At 37.8% G+C, this 18,394-nt stretch overlaps 2 protein-coding genes across 2 annotated transcripts; one reads left to right on the top strand and one right to left on the bottom strand.

Moving 5' to 3' along the window:
- The first annotated feature begins 10,821 nt into the window (after positions 1-10,821).
- On the top strand, positions 10,822-12,262 carry LOC135612438 (protein STAY-GREEN, chloroplastic-like). Its single transcript, XM_065108747.1, has 4 exons — positions 10,822-11,118; positions 11,240-11,413; positions 11,496-11,663; positions 11,750-12,262. Exons 1-4 carry the CDS (start codon positions 10,990-10,992, stop codon positions 12,059-12,061), a joined length of 783 nt encoding a protein of 260 aa, XP_064964819.1. The 5' UTR covers positions 10,822-10,989; the 3' UTR covers positions 12,062-12,262.
- A 2,747-nt stretch (positions 12,263-15,009) lies between these two features.
- Positions 15,010-17,989, bottom strand: LOC103971046 (endoglucanase 23-like). The gene is made up of 5 exons (XM_009384989.3): positions 17,538-17,989; positions 17,154-17,453; positions 16,014-16,175; positions 15,652-15,927; positions 15,010-15,573 (listed from the first exon to the last, which is right to left on the bottom strand). Exons 1-5 carry the CDS (start codon positions 17,934-17,936, stop codon positions 15,229-15,231), a joined length of 1,482 nt encoding a protein of 493 aa, XP_009383264.1. The 5' UTR covers positions 17,937-17,989; the 3' UTR covers positions 15,010-15,228.
- Positions 17,990-18,394: the final 405 nt, after the last annotated feature.

Below are 18,394 nucleotides of genomic sequence, written 5' to 3'. Positions count from 1 at the left end.
GCATTGTGGAGATGAGATGGTCGATGACCCCATTGTGTGCACTCTTGCAGTGCATTTATAGTGGAGCTGCAGATTCTCGTGCTAATCCTGTCGGGCCATCGTGTCAACTTTATATCCACAAAAAAGAGAAAAACAAAGGAAATGAAACTAAAGATCCAATAGTCTTGATTCCAATGCGCAATATTGTTAGTTTGGTATGTTCTAATTATATTCAATTTATTTAGAGAAATTTTAATTAAATTTAAATTTTTTGATGGATTATGATCCGATTAAAGATTCAAGTAACAAAAATAGTCATAAAAAATTAAGATTTATTTTTATTTTTATAAATATATCTTGATTCTTAATATTAGGATTTATTGTTGGGTCCAGTCCATATGTGGGCTTGGATAATTGGGCCTATTGAGCTCAAATCAGTAAAATTAAAAAAGAGGATAGAGAAGATGAGGAAAATAGATCAGAGATTGCAGTGTGCGACGGCGTGCACAGAAAAAAGGAGAGAGAAATAGAGAGAGAAAGATTAGGTTTCTGAGTTTTTTACTTGACGATCTGAAGCCAAACGTTGTCAGTTTCAGCCCAAATTTTATGTGGAGAATCCTTGCAGTAAACTCTACAATCCTATCGGTGTTGATCTATAGTTTACCCTCTCTAAGGTACTTTCCTATGATATCCACTCTGTGAGACCTAGAATTCTCTTTTGAGGAGATTCATCCTACATGATGAAGATATGCTATTCTTGAGCTAAGATCTATGATCTTGATGTTATTCTGATCCTCTAGTTATTCTAGAGAAGACCTATTGTAAACCTGTTATCATTATTATTGATAGTGGAAGTTTGAGGTGGACTACGGTCCCGTGGTTTTCCCACATTGAGTTTTTCACGTTAAAAAGATTTGGTCTCACTGTGTGATTGATTATTTGCTCTATTTTTATGTTGTGCTGGTTGATATTTTCATTTGGATATTAAGTTGGTATTTTGATGAGGAACTCATTTTGATACACAAAGAGGGAAAAGAATATTCCGCTTTAATAGGTTTCTTCCCAACAAGTGGTATCAGAGCGTCAGTTTGTTTGGTGCTAGTTTTCTTGTGTGATTGAAATGGAGCAGTCAGATGGTATGATTAAATTGAACTCATCAAATTATTCCACTTGGAGACGTCTGATGGAAGATTTGCTATATTGCAAAGATTTGTATAAGTCCATTAAGGTTAAAGATAAACCTTCTACTATAGACGATGAAGAATGAGAAGTTCAACATAGAAAATCTATTGCCTATATTAGAAGATGGATGGATATAAACTTACATGAGCATATTTCAGATGAAATCAGAGCTGATGTTGTTTGGCAAAGTTTAGAAAACCTCTTTGCGAAAAAGATAGTGGGAAATAGAATTTCTCTCATCAGAATGCTTGTAAATTTGAAGTATAAAGATGATGGTAACATTGTTGAGCACATAAGCCTATTTCAGAGTCTTGCAAACAAGTTGGTTGCTATGAAAATGAATATAGATGATGAGATGCAGGGATTATTACTTCTCAGCTTTTTACCAGAAAGTTGGGAAACGTATGTGGTGACTATTTGTAACTCCACGCCAGAGGGGACTCTAACTATAGATATGGTTAAAGACAGTTTGCTAAATGAAGATGCTAGAAGAAAATAACATGGTGAATCTTCTTCTGGGGCATTTGTTACTGAAAAACAAGAAAGACGTGGAAGAAGTCATAACAGAAACCCACATGGATATAGAGGAAGATCCAAATCTAGAAGAGATATCAAATGTTTTCACTGTAACAGGCTAGGTCACATGAAGAAAGAGTGTAGGTTTTGGAAGCGAGAACAAAATGAAATGAAGAAAAATGAGAAAGAGACCAATACAGTTACTGCTGAAGGTAATATCACTATTGTTTGTGATGAAGGTTGTGTTAGCCTTGTAGCTCAGGACAGTAGCTGGGTAATTGACTCTGGTGCTTCATTTCATGTCATTTCTCATGGTGATTTCTTTAGATCTTACACTGTTAGTGATTTTGGTAATGTCAGAATGGGAAACAATGGTACATCTAAGATTGTGGGTATTGGAGATATTTGCTTGGAGACCAGTATTGGGAGCAAATTGATACTCAAAGATGTAAGGCATGTTCCAGATATTCGTCTTAACTTGATATCTACAGATAGACTTTATGATGAGGGCTTTGCACATTATTTTGGTGAAAGTAAATGAAAACTCACTAAAGGTTCTCTAATTGTGGCAAAAGGAGAGAAGATTAACTCTTTTTATGTCATGGAAGCTAAGCTACACAAAGGAGAGATTAATGTAATTCGAAAAGGTGAAAGTATAGATCTTTGGCATAAGAGGCTTGGACATATCAACGAGAAGGGACTTCAAACTCTTGCTAGAAAGCAGTTCTTACCAGAGTTGCAAGGTACATCTCTTAAATCTTGTGATCATTACTTAGTTGGAAAAACACATAGAGTTGCATTTCAGACATATCCATCATCTAGAAGATATGATATTATTGATTTAGTTCATACTGATGTTTGTACTATGCAAACTAGAACTTTTGGAGGTGCTCTTTATTTTGTTACTTTTATTGATGACCATTCTAGAAAAGTGTGGGCTTTTGCTTTGAAATCTAAAGACTAGGTACTCGATGCTTTCAAGGAGTTTCATGCTAGTGTTGAAAGAGAAACTGGCAGAAAACTAAAGTGTGTTCGATCAGATAATGGTGGCGAGTACAGGGGTCCTTTTAAGAATTATTGTAGGTTCCATGGTATCAGGCTTGAGAAAACAGTTTCTAAAACTCCTCAGCAGAATGGTGTGGCAAAAAGAATGAACAGAACCATTGAAGAAAGGATTAGGTGTATGCTTTCCCACGCCAAGTTACCAAAGTCATTTTGGGGGGAGGCTATGAGAACTACAGTTGATCTGATAAATCTTTCTCCATCAGTTCCTCTGAAAGATGATGTTCCAGAGAGAGTATGGAGAGGAAAATATATATCTTATAATCATTTAAGAGTCTTTGGGTGTAAAGCATTTGTTCATATTCCCAAAGATGAAAGGTCCAAGCTTGATAATAAGGCAAAAGCATGTATTTCTTGGGATATGGTAATGAAGAGTTTGGGTACAGATTATGGGATCAAGTGAACAAGAAGATTATTAGAAGCAGAGATATTATGTTTCTTGAAGACCAATTGTTTGATGCTGGTGGTAATGTTGAGAAGCTAGAAACCTCTGTTTATATTCCTTGGAGTTTGGGTCCAGTTCCTTCACCTATAGTTCATGATGATCATGGGGGAGATGAACAAGAAGATTATGGTGAGAATACTAGTGATGATACACCTACAGTTGATGATGCTGAACCAACTGAACAGGCACCTCCACCACCAGTTGAGATTCCATTGAGAAGATCTATTAGAGAGCGACAACCCTCTACCAGATATCCTCCACATGAGTATGTTATGCTTACTGATGGGGGAGAGCCAGAAACTTACCAAGAAGCTATTCTACATGAGAATAAGAATGAGTGGGTTAAAACTATGCAAGAAGAGATGAGATCCTTGCATGAGAACCATACCTATGACTTGGTAAGATTGCATAAAGAGAAGAAAGCTCTCAAGAATAAGTAGGTTTACAAATTGAAGACTGAAAACAATAGCTCACAACAAAGATACAAGGCACGACTAGTTGTGAAATGATTCAGTTAGAAGAAAGGTATTGACTTTGAAGAAATATTTTCTCCAGTTGTGAAAATGTCCTCTAAGTTGTCCTTGGTCTGGCTGCCCGCTTGAATTTAGAAGTTGAATAACTTGATATGAAAACAACATTTCTTCATAGTGATTTAGAAGAAGAAATTTACATGGAGCAACCAGAAGGTTTCAAAGTCAAGGGAAAAGAAAATATGGTGTGTAAGCTTAGGAAAAGCTTATATGGACTCAAACAGGCACCTAGACAGTGGTACAAGAAGTTTGATTCCTTTATGATGAGCCAAGGGTATGATAGAACCATATCTGATCATTGTGTGTTTATGAAGAAATTTTCAGATGATGATTTTATTATTTTACTGCTATATGTTGATGATATGCTGATTGTTGGCCATGATGTTGGAAAAATTGGAAAGCTTAAAAGAGAGCTAAGTAAGTCTTTTGCCATGAAAGACTTGGGATCAGTGAAACAAATACTTGGCATGAAGATTCTTCGTGATAGAAAAAAAAGGAAGATTTGGCTATCTCAGGAGACTTACATTGAAAAGGTTCTTGAAAGATTCAACATGAGTAAAGCCAAAGCAGTTTGTTCCCCACTTGCAGGTCATTTCAAGCTGAGTTCGAAACAATGTCCTACAAGTGAGAAAGAAAAAGAAGAAATGTCCAAAGTGCCTTACTCATCTGCAGTAGGCAGTTTGATGTATGCTATGGTTTGTACTAGGCTAGATATAGCTCATGCAGTTGGAGTTGTCAGTCGATTTCTCTCTAATCCTGGAAAGGAACATTGGGCAGCAGTGAAATAGATATTAAGATATCTAAGAGGTACTTTCAGGTTGGGTTTATGTTTTGGTAATGATGAACCTGTGTTAGAAGGTTACACAGATGCAGACATAGCAGGTGATACTGATTCCAGGAAGTCCACTTCGGGATTCTTGATGACATTTGCAGGGGGAGCAGTGTCTTGACAGTCTAAGTTACAGAAGTGTGTTGCTCTATCAACCACAGAAGCAGAATACATAGCAATTACTGAAGCCTGCAAGGAAGCTTTATGGATGAAAAAGTTTCTACAGGAATTGGGCTTGAAACAGGAAGGATATACTGTTTACTGTGACAGTTAGAGCGTCATTTACCTCTCCAAGAATTCAACATACCATTCTAGATATCACTGGATTCGTGATGTGCTTGAGATGAAAGAATTACAGTTGAAAAAGGTGCATACCAATGAGAATGGTTCAGATATGTTGACAAAGTCTTTGCCTAAGGAGAAGCTTGAAGCATATAGGCGAAGAGAGCGGGCTTGGTACAGCCCACCATATGAGCTGAAGGGGGAGAATTGTTGGGTCCAGTCCATATGTGGGCTTGGACAATTGGGCCTATTGAGCCCAAATCAGCAAATGAAAGAAATTAAAAAGAGGAGAGAGAAGGTGAGGAAAATAGATCAGAGATTGCAGCGTGCGTAGTACAGCGTGCGACGGCATGCACGATCTGTGGCCAAACGTTGTCAGTTTCAGCCCAAATTTTATGTGGAGAATTCTTGCAACAAACTCTACAATCCTAACGGTGTTGATCTGCATTTTACCCTCTCTAAGATTCTTTCCTACGATATTCACTCTGTGAGACATAGAATTCTTTTTTGAGGAGATTCATCCTACATGATGAAGATATGCTATTCTTGAGCCAAGATCTATGATCTTGATATTATTCTGATCCTCTAGTTATTCTAGAGAAGACCTACTGTAAATCTGTTATCATTATTATTGATAGTAGAAGTTTGAGGTGGACTACGGTCCCATGATTTTTCCCGCATTGGGTTTTTCACGTTAAAAAGATTTGGTCTCACTGTGTGATTGATTATTTGCTCTATTTTTATGCTGTGCTGGTTGATATTTTCATTTGGATATCAAGTTGGTATTTTGATGAGGAACCCATTTTGATACATAAAGAGGGAAAAGAATATTCCGCTTTAACAGGTTTCTTCCCAACATTTACTGTGATAAAGAAAGAGATATTCTTTAATGTATTTAAAGAAGCTCGAGAAATAAGTTTTTTCAATTTATACATTTATACGAGGGAATATACAAAAGGTTTGAAGTTTGTCGGAAGAATGATTCCTTATATTAATTTTTTTAAAAAAAATATTTTTTATAGATATAGATAAAAAATTATTGAATCTTACATTAACTTTTTAATATTTTTAGTTTTTTAATATTATTCTCTCTCCTCTAAAATCAAATGCGTGACTCTCAATAGTCACGTAGGTCAATTAAAAGGAGTGTCCCTCGGAAAGTTGAAGAACAAGAATAGTCTTAAAAAATAAGGATTTATTTTTTATAAATATATCTTGATTCTTAATAGTTTTCTTTCTCTTATTATATATTTATAATATAATTAATTACAACAATCATCAAATTTTTGTTTTTGTTATATATTTATAATTTTCAATGCACTGCCTAGTCTCGGATCACATGATACACACTGCACGTCACTGTCCCGTAAACTTACGATACAAAACATAAGTGGAAAATGACATGTCTTATCAGGTTGGAAAATACTTGTCCTAATGTTTTGGGTCCCATACAAAAACGCAAGTGGAATATGGCATCTCTTATTAAGTCGGCAAGCACGTGTCCATGTTTTTCATTTTTCGGGAAAAACATGAGAAACAAGAGAATCGTCGGTGTGTCATTATTAGTAAGGCTAATTATATATTTTTATATAATTAATTATTTTTAATATTTTTAAAAATTATATCGAAATCTTTATATTTAAGGAAGTTAAAATATTTAACCTCGTTTCTCTGATACTATCAATTATGCTCACTAGTAAACGTTATAGTATTTTCATTAGTAAAGTCTCGAGAAAAAATAAAGCTAAATATTTTATTTTTATAAATATAAAAATCTTAATATATTTTTTAAAATATTAAAAATAAAATATTAAAAATAACTAATTATAAGGAATAATATATAATTAACTCTTATTAGCATGAGAAATGATAAATGATCGATTAAAAATGTCGAAATATATATAACCCCATAACTTACCTACACTTTCATAGGATTATTCTAAAGTGGAATCGTCTCTGTGTCACTATTAGTGAGGATAATTATATATTTTTTATATAATTAATTTTTTTAATTTTTTTATTTTTTATTTTAAAAATTATATCGAAATATTTATATTTAATGAAGTGAAATATTTAATCACATTTCTCGTACATCATCGATTCTGTTAATGAAAATACTATACGAATCAACATATGATCACCGATAAACGTTATAATATTTTCATTAGTAAAGTATGATAAAATAAAGCTAAATATTTTACTTTCATAAATATAGAAATCTTAATATATTTTTTTAAATATAAAATTAAAATATTAAAGATAACTAATTATAAGAAATAATATATAATTAACTCTTATTAGCATGAGAAATGATAAATGATAAATCGATTAAAAATGTCGAAACATTTTTAATCGATTTGGTAGGAGTCTTATACAGTGGAATCGATGTGACTACACAAGTTGGTCGTACCTATCGGAAGACAAGGTGGGCCGGTTGGTAATCCGGCACGTCCATACTTGATGTTTTTGTCAGTTCGCTAATGTCCTTCTCCATTATTAATGCCATGGCAACAACTATGCCTAACCTGCATGAGATTAACGTCGAGTGGAAGAGCAAGTTGCTACCGCTGCTACATAATGCATACAATTAATTTACCGCATTAGAGACTATAACGTAACCTAAATCGATCCGATGAAATCTGGTCTCAAGTTAATCTTGGAACTAATTTCGGAGTCGGGTTTATGTATGGCTCGTACGGCTACTTATGAGTTGATTGGCCAAAGTTTCTGTGTAATAAATAACGTCGTAGTTTAATCTAAAAAATAAATTTATTTTTTAGACTAATTCGATGATCAATTGACATCAAAGTTATTTAGATTTAGACATGTGTGCAGACCATAGGTATCCATTGGATGTACCCAAAGGGACAAACCTCTTTGTGGAGCCTTTATATATATATATATATATATATATATATATATATATATATATATATATATATATATATATATATATATATATATATATATATATATATATATATATATATATATATATATATATATTAAATGCACATCACATCATCATGAATAAGAATAGTTAGTTTCTATAGAAAAATAGGTTGGGAGAAAAATCGTTTACACGTTCCAAACTGATCGTTTGGTAGACTCATTATAGATATCAATTGAGTGTATTATTAATTATTTATTTATTAATAATAATAATAATAATAATAAAAAAATAATTTATACCTAATTTAACCCAATTCACTCAACTTACATCCTAACTTATGGTACTACTGGCATCAACCAAGGATCATTTATAGGCTTCTTTTAAATATACTTTTATCATTTAAAATATTTTTTTATTTTATCGATCTAATAATTTTACATATTCATCTCAATATTTTTATATTGATTATATTAATATTCTTAATACTTTCAATCAGATTCAAGATACCAATTCTAAAAGCATGCTTAATCATATTATTTATAAATATATGATGGGTTAAACCATCATATATTAAACCATGATGGGTTAAAATTAATATATATTAAATTTAATATCAATTCAACATAAAAACTTAAATTTATTAAGTTATGGGTAGAATTAGAATGTATAATCCGACTCCTTCATTTTTTAGTGATGTGATAATATTTTCTAACCCCATGTTTTTCATCCTATATTTTCTAATACTATAAAATAGTTGTAGTTGTAGTTTATTTTCATTCAATCAAACTATAGTTTAACTATAATTATTAAGCTCATCTTAGCTTAATCTTTTTTAGAAGAAAATTAATTCATTCAGATCAATTTTGTCTACTTGGTTCTGCTACCATGTCAATAATCAAAATTGATACCATACTAATTTCATTTAAAAGATTAAACTCATTATATTATAGGCAAAACTAATATATGTAACTCAAATTTTCTATTCCTTAATAGTCTTGTACTATCCTCTAATTCCATCTCCTCGTATCATATCATATGAATTTTCGAAAAACCCTCCTCTACTTGTCTCAAGAATCTGATTTGAATAAGGTTTTTTACATATCTCTTAAGCGGCATATACTTACATTATTCTAGTCTTAATGGATGAGAAGTCACGTGCTGGAAGAGGAAGGCAACCGTGGATACGAGGTCGAAGAAGTCATGTAATGAGGTAGAAGAGGTACAACACCTACAGTATTTTGTTGGCTTAATGATATCGAGTTGTAGGAAAGGTAAACAAATGTATTCCTACTGTTCCCCTTTTGTTAGTATTATATTTCTTAGAGCCATTGGTTTCATGCTAACCTTGATGATCTACTTAATGAAACTTTCAATTTTGATCTAACTAATCATCATGTTCATCATATACTTATATTCTACCAAGACTTCTCAATATGAGAGAAGAACTCCTCACGCGTTATTAGATAGATAGAGAAAAGAAACAAATAAAAGAACAGAAATTCATTTGATTCCCTGTAAATATAATCTTACGTAAAAGAGTTGGACATATTAATCCTTATAATGTTTCAAAAGAAAGTATTTGCCCATATAAAACTGAATAAGACACATACATTCCATCTATTATTTAGATGTAATAGCATTAGAAGAAACTATCTTTTGTTCTATGTTCATGGGAGAGAAATAGGTGTTTTGAGAATGCATCACGTGTTGAAATAAGTTTAAAGACGTTGAACCGAAAGCAAGTCGGAACTAAATGTTTGTTGGAGTGTCGACGTCATTATGTCACTGAATAGTAATCGACTATGTAAGAGAGAGATATTTATGACTTGTGGTATGGTATTTTTTTTGCAGGTGATTAATCGATTATTTATTATTTTATAAGCGAAAAATAGAGCTCGGGTCGGCCTTTTCTCACGCAAGTGACTCGGTTCACAACGTTGACCGGTGGACTCCACGATGGTCGGTCACGCGTACGTCATCGTCGGTGGGCTCCACGGAGAGCCGCCTCCTGACAGAGTAGAGAAATTGGTGGTGGAAGTTTGCACGCGATACCAACCGCTGGTGGACTTGTCTGGGAAATTTGCAGGGAGCAAGTTGGACCCAATCGATACAATTGGGCGGGCCACCACCTGTTCGTCCACGCAATCCTCGTTTTACGAATAATTCCTGATCACAATAAACCTATTTCATGGGATGTGGATATTTTGACTTGCTAACTCTGATTCATTTTTCTTTTCCTTGGATTTCTTTTTCTTTTCTTCCCTTCTTCGTCATCACTGACTGCAAAGATTTGTGGGCCCACGCTATATGTATTCGATTATATGGCATCCAATTAGTCTCCTTCGATGATTATTAATTAATTCATTTCACAGGTTAAACGTACGCTAAATGATCTTATACTGAAAGATATTTATATGTTTGTCGCGTAGAAATGAAACTTAAATGCTTAGACACTGTTCCTGAGAACTCAAATTAGTAGATATGCCGTTAATTATTTTAGTAGTATTTCCGATCATGGAGACGATGATACGGCACGTATATTGACCGATGCAGAGATGGCGATCATAAACCCACGTGGTTCTCCTGAAACTTTTGATACATTCACTTTGACCCCATGAAATTTCAATACAAATGTTTTTTGAGGAGGAGAAAATCCATTTGGAAACGTGGAGATCGACTCGAATAGGATGAAAAACCAAGACCGGTCCAATTCAAGCAGGTGAATTAGACCGGACGGCAGTTCTAATTTATTGAAGAACGTGAAACCATGCACTCGCCGTAGAGCAAGTCGCTCGTACTGTTACGTGTCATACTTAGCAAATCGTGGGAGACACTACTTATATATGAAATTTTAATTAATTTATTTTAATAAGACAATAATAGCACGGCGATCACATAGAACACTTTTGGGTTAACAGATGGTTGATCTTTTCCGGATCATGGGAAATTGCCTCGAACGTGTCCATCGGGTATACGAGAGACGTGTTGGCAAGATTCAATTGCCGTTCCCGCACGCCTCGTGCTGCCAAGCGCTCGACAGCGAGAGATCGCTTGTCCTCCAGTTAAATATTTCCTATAAGACGCATAGAGAGTTCGACTGAATCCCCCAAGTAACGCAAGAAAGAGCCGCAACTCTGTCGATTCTGTTCCCATATCTTCTCCAAAACTCTCCAAACTCTCGAAGGAAGTCTTCCTAATTTCCTTCTGCAGAGGTTGGAGGAGGCTAACCGATCCATCCCCTGCCACTTCACGACCTTGCTCCTTGTTGAGTATGGGTTCTGCAGCTGCTACGTTTCTGCTGCCTGTTCACCTGAAGCAGCACAGCCTTTGTGTTGATCTGAAAAGGAGTCCCTTGTTATTCTTCAGCAAACCAAAGAGAAGAAGGCAGTCCACAGCTCCGGTATACTCTCAACTAGTGAATGGTCTTGAAGTATAGATTTCGAGATTCCTTCTGCTACATGGCTTTCAAATAAGAGAATCCATCTATTACAGCAACCGACATGTTTGGTACTTGCCCTCAGGTTGCGAGGCTATTTGGGCCATCAATATTCGAGGCGTCGAAGCTGAAGGTACAGTTCTTAGGGGTGGATGAGGAGAACCACCCAGGGAAACTCCCCAGGACGTACACCCTCACCCACAGCGACATCACCGCCAAGATCACTCTCGCCATCTCCCACACCATAAACCTTGCTCAGGTACCCGATTCAGCTATCTGTCTTCGTCTCGTCTGATATCCAAATCTGTGACACAGCTAAACCTCCCTGTTTCGTTGAGCAGCTACAGGGCTGGTACAACCGGCTGCAGAGGGACGAGGTGGTGGCGGAGTGGAAGAAGGTCCAAGGAAAGATGTCCCTCCACGTCCACTGCCACATTAGCGGCGGCCACTTCCTCCTCGACCTCATCGCCAACCTCCGTTACTACATCTTCAACAAGGAACTCCCGGTGGTACGTACGCGCGCATGCACTCGTCTTACTCACGCTTGCACCTCTTTGTTTTGCTGATGGGAACTTTTGCGTTGGGTATGGTGAAGGTACTGAAGGCGTTCGTTCATGGGGATGAGACCTTGTTCAACAACTATCCGGAGCTGGAGGAGGCCATGGTGTGGGTCTACTTCCACTCCAACCTCCCCGAGTTCAACCAAGTGGAGTGTTGGGGGCCGCTCAGGGACGCGGCCTCGACGGGCCCGCGCAAGGCCGGGGAGGCGCCCTCGTCGTCCTGGCTATGCCGTCCGCTGCGGTGCAAAGCGGACTGCGACTGCTGCTTCCCTGCACGGAGCTTGATCCCCTGGCAGCATGACTTCCAAGAAGTGTGCCGGGAATCCGCCGGCCAACCGCAGCAGTAAGAATTCGCCGGTGGCCTTATCATACAAAATCCGGTGAACGAGATGGAGATTCCATCCTTAATTCTTTGAATTGATGATTGTTTGTGTGAGCCTGCACAAACTACAGCTCCACAGCATGGTGTAATTGGCAGGTGTATCAATGGTTTGTAAAAAGATGATTGTAAGGAAGGCGTGTTCAATTAAACCAGCCTTTTCATTTGATTTGTTGCAGTTCCACGCATAAACATCAGGTTTCAAAGCCGGCGGATCATTAGAACAGACTTTTATATGTTCAATTATTGATCATTCAACCTCAAGCTTATACGTAAAATAAGATTTAGGTGGCCAAAATCGGATCAAGCACAAATGAAAATTCATTTCCTGCTTTAAGCTTTTGTTTCAAATCATTTGATTTTTTTATCTTGTTGAAATATTAAATTAAATTTTATGTTAGAAACGTTGATTATGAAAGCCTTTGTCAAATTAGGACAATTTGGTCTTTTGAATGACCAGTTAGATTGATATGTTTTGGTATGAAAATGATCACATCTCTTATATTTTTTTGCTATTCTGAATGGCTTGTGAGGTTGATAACTCCACCCCACCGTTTTCTGTCCACACAAAACGTTGATTTGTTTGCTCTTTGCGTGTCTATTCTCTCAATTCATCTATCGTACGGTGTTAACACATGAAAATCAGTGAGCTGATTCGTCGATTGGATTGGTTCGAAAGTATAGCTGATTTGTGATGATTTTTCCGTGCTAACAAGGAGGGTTGGCAAGGAGAGCTGGGTGATCTTGTATGGGGAGCCCACAGGGAGAGATGGTTCATCGAGTGCGATCCAACCCTCATATGGTGAAGTCAGGTTGATGAGCTGAGTCATCCTTACTACTAGGTTGCCTCCTAGTCGTGTCTTCGGATGATATCAGGGTCTTGCACAACAGGTCTGCATTGGGAGCATTCCGGTTCAATCCCTTTGATGTTTAAATCAAAGAGCTAAAGAGAGAGGTTAACAAAAGAGTAAAGAGCTCTTGCCCGCTTGTTGGTGCTTGGCTTGGGACAGACTTTTATACTTGAGCGTCTTGTGGCATAAACAGATACTCATGAAGGCCCAACTCCTTACCTCACATGGTGGAGGCATTTACTGAGGATGACTTATCGGTATATGCCTCAGGGACATCGTTTGGGGTGGACTGTCAAGATGGCTCCTCCGATCTAATCCTTTTGCTCTTTGGGTTATGTAAGATGAGATCCCTTTGTCAGATCATACGAAGGGAAAAGCTTACGAAGCTAGGTCATGCCATCGGTTATTAACGAGGGGTCATGGTCCCTTCTCAACTATTGGGTTAGTGACAAGAGAATGTTACGGATCCAACAGGTCGGGATAGGCATAGTAACCTCTTATTGGATCTCTATCGGCGATTGTGAAGAATAGGTGACTCAGAGGAGGAGAGCTGATAGTGTCAGAATTATCTTACCATACGGCAAAGACCCATTGGTCATGTGCAGCATTAAAATTTGGTAGGAGAAAGTTGGACAGGCTTCCGGTTCCTGTAGATCTTCTTTACTTAGTTGATATTGAGATAAGTAGGAGTTAAAGAAAAAGTTACTTTAGGTGATCTCGATTATATATAGACATTCAAATGCAAGCTTGTACGATATCAGAAAATTTTATATTTTTATAAATAATAAAATAAAAATAATTTTACTTTAGCACATTGTTATTGAGGGTATTATGGCTTGCCAGTTATGTGATTTTTCTTTCTTGACTATGTCGTTGACATTTTTCAAGTAAAGCCATAATTTTCTTTTTCTCATCTTTTCCACATGTATTCTCAAACATGTAATAACAATTAGTTAACATGAGATAGGCATGAAAGAGTCATGGAAAAATAGGCTACACCTTGTTCCTTACCATTAAACCTTACCTTCTATTATATATATATAGTTATTAGTTAGATGTCTTTTAAAGATATTCAAAAATTCTAATCATTTAGGATTATATGTACATATTCTCATAAGCAATTCAGTCTTTTGATGGCTTTGGTTATATATAAGATATTGGTGAAAGCTGAATAATTAGGATATGATGATATGTATGAAGAAATTAACATATGTATAAAATTTGAGATCGAATGAGCGACCTCAATATTATCAGTGCTACGCTCTGACTAACTGAGCTATATTGTCATATTAATTAAAAGATTTGTATTATTAGTGCTATGCTCTTATATTTGGTTAATCAAATTATATCTACCTAACATCTAGTTAAACTTATACTGAACATGTAAATGTTTAAATGTTAAACATATTTAAATTTGTATTTATTTATATTTATGTTTAAATATCAAACGTATTTAGAGGCAAATAGGGTAAGGATTATCTTTTCTGCTATTCATCTAATTAATATTATCTTATATCATTAGAAATCATAATTTTAAATATAAATGATTTTTTTATAAAAGATCTCATATTTATAATATTAAAGCCTCCAAAGTCTTTCAAAATAAACATTTATGTATCATTATCTTCTATATAAATTATTTGTATAATTAATCAATGTAAATATAAAGATAAGTCTTTTAATATATATTTTTATATTGCATGATTAACGTAGTTATCAAAATACTTTTATGGATAATTAAATTAGCTGGTGGATAAAATTGCAAAACTTATTTAAATACCATTCTCCAAAATTCATAGGCTCAATGCTTTCAGATTTCTTTAATTATTTATTTTCTTTTTTGTAATTATTTGTCAACTATACTCACATCCTATGTTGATGCAAAAAATTGTCATGGATAATGCATCATATATTTTCTCAGATCAGAAAATTTAGCAATTCATGAATTTAAATGATGTTTGTCACTACTTAAAGTCATTATTTAGGTGAACAAAAAATGAACATAGAGCACAATATGATTTATATAACTATGAAATGTAATACATTTAATTCATGTGGAAAAAAAAAACCAAAACAAAACAAAATAAAGCTTGACTTGCAATACATCTCCCTCAAGAAAACCTTCGGGTTGTATGCACCGAAAACGATCCTCACTCTTCGGTTAGGTAAACATATGGTGGTATATTTAGGGTGTTCAATCAGATCTCTGAGGCACTCTCTCTTCTATTTGTTTTCTTTCTTCTTCTTGTTTTCATTTATGTACATATTAATTCTTCATTCATGCCTAAGTCAGCACGAGGCCGGCATTAGGGTTTGCCACAAAGTATGCCAGGACTCCAACTAATGGAGCATTGATGTAGGTAGTCGGCTCGGATTTCCGGAAATCGGCACGATCATCCTCGTAAACGTCATCTTCGCCCGGCCCGCCGACCACCGCGCCGACGAGGGGATTAGGGTTAGGGTTAGCAGACTTGTAGTAGTCTGAGCCATCCTTGCATGCAATAAACTGAGGGTGGCTCGACACTGACGGCAACGAAGAACCCCGGTGGTGAATTCTCTGCGGGTATCGATCGCCATATCCAACCATATATGACATGTTCATGGGGTTGTCGCCTAACAAATAATCGACCTGACAAGAACAAAATGCATCCAATTTAGAACTCGTGAAAGCTTCTTCTCTTCTTTTTTCTTCCAGTAATTAATGTACCTGTTTCTTTGCTTGAAGCTGAAGGGATGATGGGTCAACTTGGATGCTGCCGCAATTCGCGGTCTGCGATGACTTGGAGAGGTACTTGGCATAGGTTAGGAGAAGGAAGGAGATGGAGGTCACATGCTGCATATTGCTACCTCCGGGCCTGTAGATGAGCCCACCAGGAGTGAACTGGATGTGTGAGGATGAAGACTCTGGAATGAGTGTACACATAAAGCTGTCGGCAAACTCTTTGTAGGATTCCAGAGAGAGAGCTTGTCCTTCCATGAACTCCTGTAGGCATCAAGAACAGAGACAGGGAGACACGATGAGTTCAAGGAGCTTCAAAAGTAGATGTGCAGTATGTGGCATTAGTTAACCTTGGAGACAAGAACATTGAGGCCGGCATGCTTGTTGTCCCACCCAAACTCATTGATGTTGTCATCTGCTCCGAGAGTTTTACCATTGTTTTGGATGTAGTCGAGGAAAGAGTCATTTTGTGAGGCCCTTCTTAGCCATGCTGCTCCCCATAGTAACTCATCCTGAGTCAATTGACCACCCCTTTAGATGTGGAAAGAATTCAAGGCCAAGGAATGAAGTCAACCCCAAAAATTTGAGGTCCTATGAGGGTTCAGTGACGATACATCATGCAGAATGCCTACATAATGTCTGAAACTATGACAACACTCTTCTGAGATGTGTGCTGCACTAAAATTTGGGAGTTGCACTATACTTGAAGCTAGGAAAAGGGTTGATCTTTTCCACTCACACTAGAATCTGACACCAAGAACATGTAGGTGCCACAATCCAGGTTGACTATGGGGTGGCTCTGCTGCAGACAGGATTGCACACCAGACAACATTGGCATGACTCTTGAGATCAGATCAATCAATAAGCCTTGGGGTCCGTCCTATGGTGCCAAGATAATGATGATTTTGGGGTCCTCATGACCGTAACAATGCCTTGGGTTGCACAGAACTTGTTCTGTTTGGCAGACAGAGCAGAGCTAAAACCTCACTTCTCATACTGCTGCATTGAAGCAAGAACATGTTCCAGAAAAATAGCAGCTCACTGTGGGAATTTTGCACCATGGGTTCTCAGCGAGGCCAAATGTGCATAACTTTACCCTGTTTGATAGACAAACTACAAATGCATGCATTAATGTCACCTCACAAATTGTATTCTTATTCGAGTATAGGAATTCCTCAAGATGATCTTTAATCATGTAGATCGGACCACTTTGGATCCACAAGTCACCTTAAGCAGCCCTTCACATGAAGCTTTACGATCGTACATGTGGTAAGTGAGAATCCAACACCTCCACCTCTCTATGAATTGACAGCCTAAAAGACAGAGGCAAGGACAACAGACAAGGTTGTACATGTGGCTGTGCAAATAGCCCTACTCCAAGTGATGACAATTAGTGGCCTAATATGCTAAGAATTTGCCTAATATCACACACTGCAATCAACTCACAGTATGCCTAAACAGATGAGAACGAAGAGAGCAGAGTGACTTGCCTGATACCCATCGAAGTCACAATAGAAGGGGCACACTCCAGCTTTGAGCTGCGGGTCATCGCTGTAAGCCCCCTTGTAGGTGTCGGCGAACTCGAACGCCCTCATGGCGTTCTCCAACAGCGTCTGGGAGTAGCCTGGATCAATGTCACGGAACACCATGGACGCTGCCGCCAATGCGGCCGCCGTCTCGCCCGCCACCTCCGACCCCGGTCTGTCTGCGCTCACGTTGTACACCGTCCGCGCCGTGTCCATGTCCTCCGGCCGCTCCCAGCAGTTGTGGTCGCTTATAGGATTCCCCACCTAAATGCAGAGCTTGGCCAAGTTTAATTGCTACTACGGTTTGCTGCTACTGATACCAGTGAAGCTGTGCTAGTGAGTTGTGACCTGAACGAAAACAAGGCCGGGGTGGGAGATGGTCTTCAGCAGGTAATCCGTGGCCCATCGGATGGCCACCGCGGCGTTGCGGAGCTCGTCGGTCGGCATCAGTTCGCCGAACTCGATAACGCTCCATGACAGCATCGTGGTGGTGAAGGCCATAGGGAAGCCAAACTTGACGTTGTCGCCGGCGTCGTAGTAGCCTCCGGTGAGGTCGACCCCGGCCTCCGAGCCGTCGGACAGCGCGGAGTCTCCACGCCATCCGGCTCTCTGGTCCGGGGGGAGCTTCCCGGACCTCTGCCCTTCAAAGAAGAGAATAGATTTGCTCAAAGCCTCATGGTAGTCATGACTACTTGCCAATGTCAGCGACACAGAAATCAGTAGTTGAAGAAGAAAGAAGGGTGTCATGACTACTATTAGCTCGGAGGGGAGTATACTTAAAAAGGCTAATGCACTGATAAGCTGAGTCTTACATGCATGTTGTCGCCTAGGGAAGATGACTCCAATATTTATACAATGGGGTAAAGTAAGACACAGGACGATCACGGGAATATGGGAGAGAGGACAAAGGGAGGGGGAGGTCAGGGAGGGAGGTGGTAACCGACAGGAATGGTGCTGTCAGCTGATCACAAGCATCCTTTGGCACGAGAGGCCACAAACTCGGTGGGGAGTGGGGTCATCGCCCATGGTGGAGTTAAAAAGTGAGCTAAAGCCACAAGGTTGGAAGCACATTTGGCTTTGTTGCACAGCGGATTGGCTTATCGGCCTGTGTTCTGCAGAAGCTTGTTGGGTTCACAGGATCACTGCTGCTATGGTTCAGAGAGAGGCTCTTTCTTCTACATCGTTGGATATGATACATGTTAAGA

The sequence above is a fragment of the Musa acuminata genome, chromosome BXJ1-2, assembly GCF_036884655.1.
Source record: "Musa acuminata AAA Group cultivar baxijiao chromosome BXJ1-2, Cavendish_Baxijiao_AAA, whole genome shotgun sequence".
NCBI lineage: Eukaryota > Viridiplantae > Streptophyta > Magnoliopsida > Zingiberales > Musaceae > Musa > Musa acuminata.
The sequence above is the reverse complement of the archived record's forward strand: the minus strand, read 5'-3'. Positions and strand labels throughout refer to the sequence as shown.

Bases quoted from the DNA above. Each gene is read 5' to 3' on its own strand.
- LOC135612438 (XM_065108747.1), top strand. From the start codon at position 10,990: ATGGGTTCTGCAGCTGCTACGTTTCTGCTGCCTGTTCACCTGAAGCAG. The intron at 11,119-11,239 runs GTATACTCTCAA...ACTTGCCCTCAG, and splicing joins GAAGGCAGTCCACAGCTCCG to GTTGCGAGGCTATTTGGGCC. The intron at 11,664-11,749 runs GTACGTACGCGC...GGTATGGTGAAG, and splicing joins TCAACAAGGAACTCCCGGTG to GTACTGAAGGCGTTCGTTCA.
- LOC103971046 (XM_009384989.3), bottom strand. From the start codon at position 17,936: ATGACACCCTTCTTTCTTCTTCAACTACTGATTTCTGTGTCGCTGACA. The intron at 17,454-17,537 runs GTCACAACTCAC...CTCTGCATTTAG, and splicing joins CCGGCCTTGTTTTCGTTCAG to GTGGGGAATCCTATAAGCGA. The intron at 16,176-17,153 runs GCAAGTCACTCT...CAATTGACTCAG, and splicing joins GTGACTTCGATGGGTATCAG to GATGAGTTACTATGGGGAGC.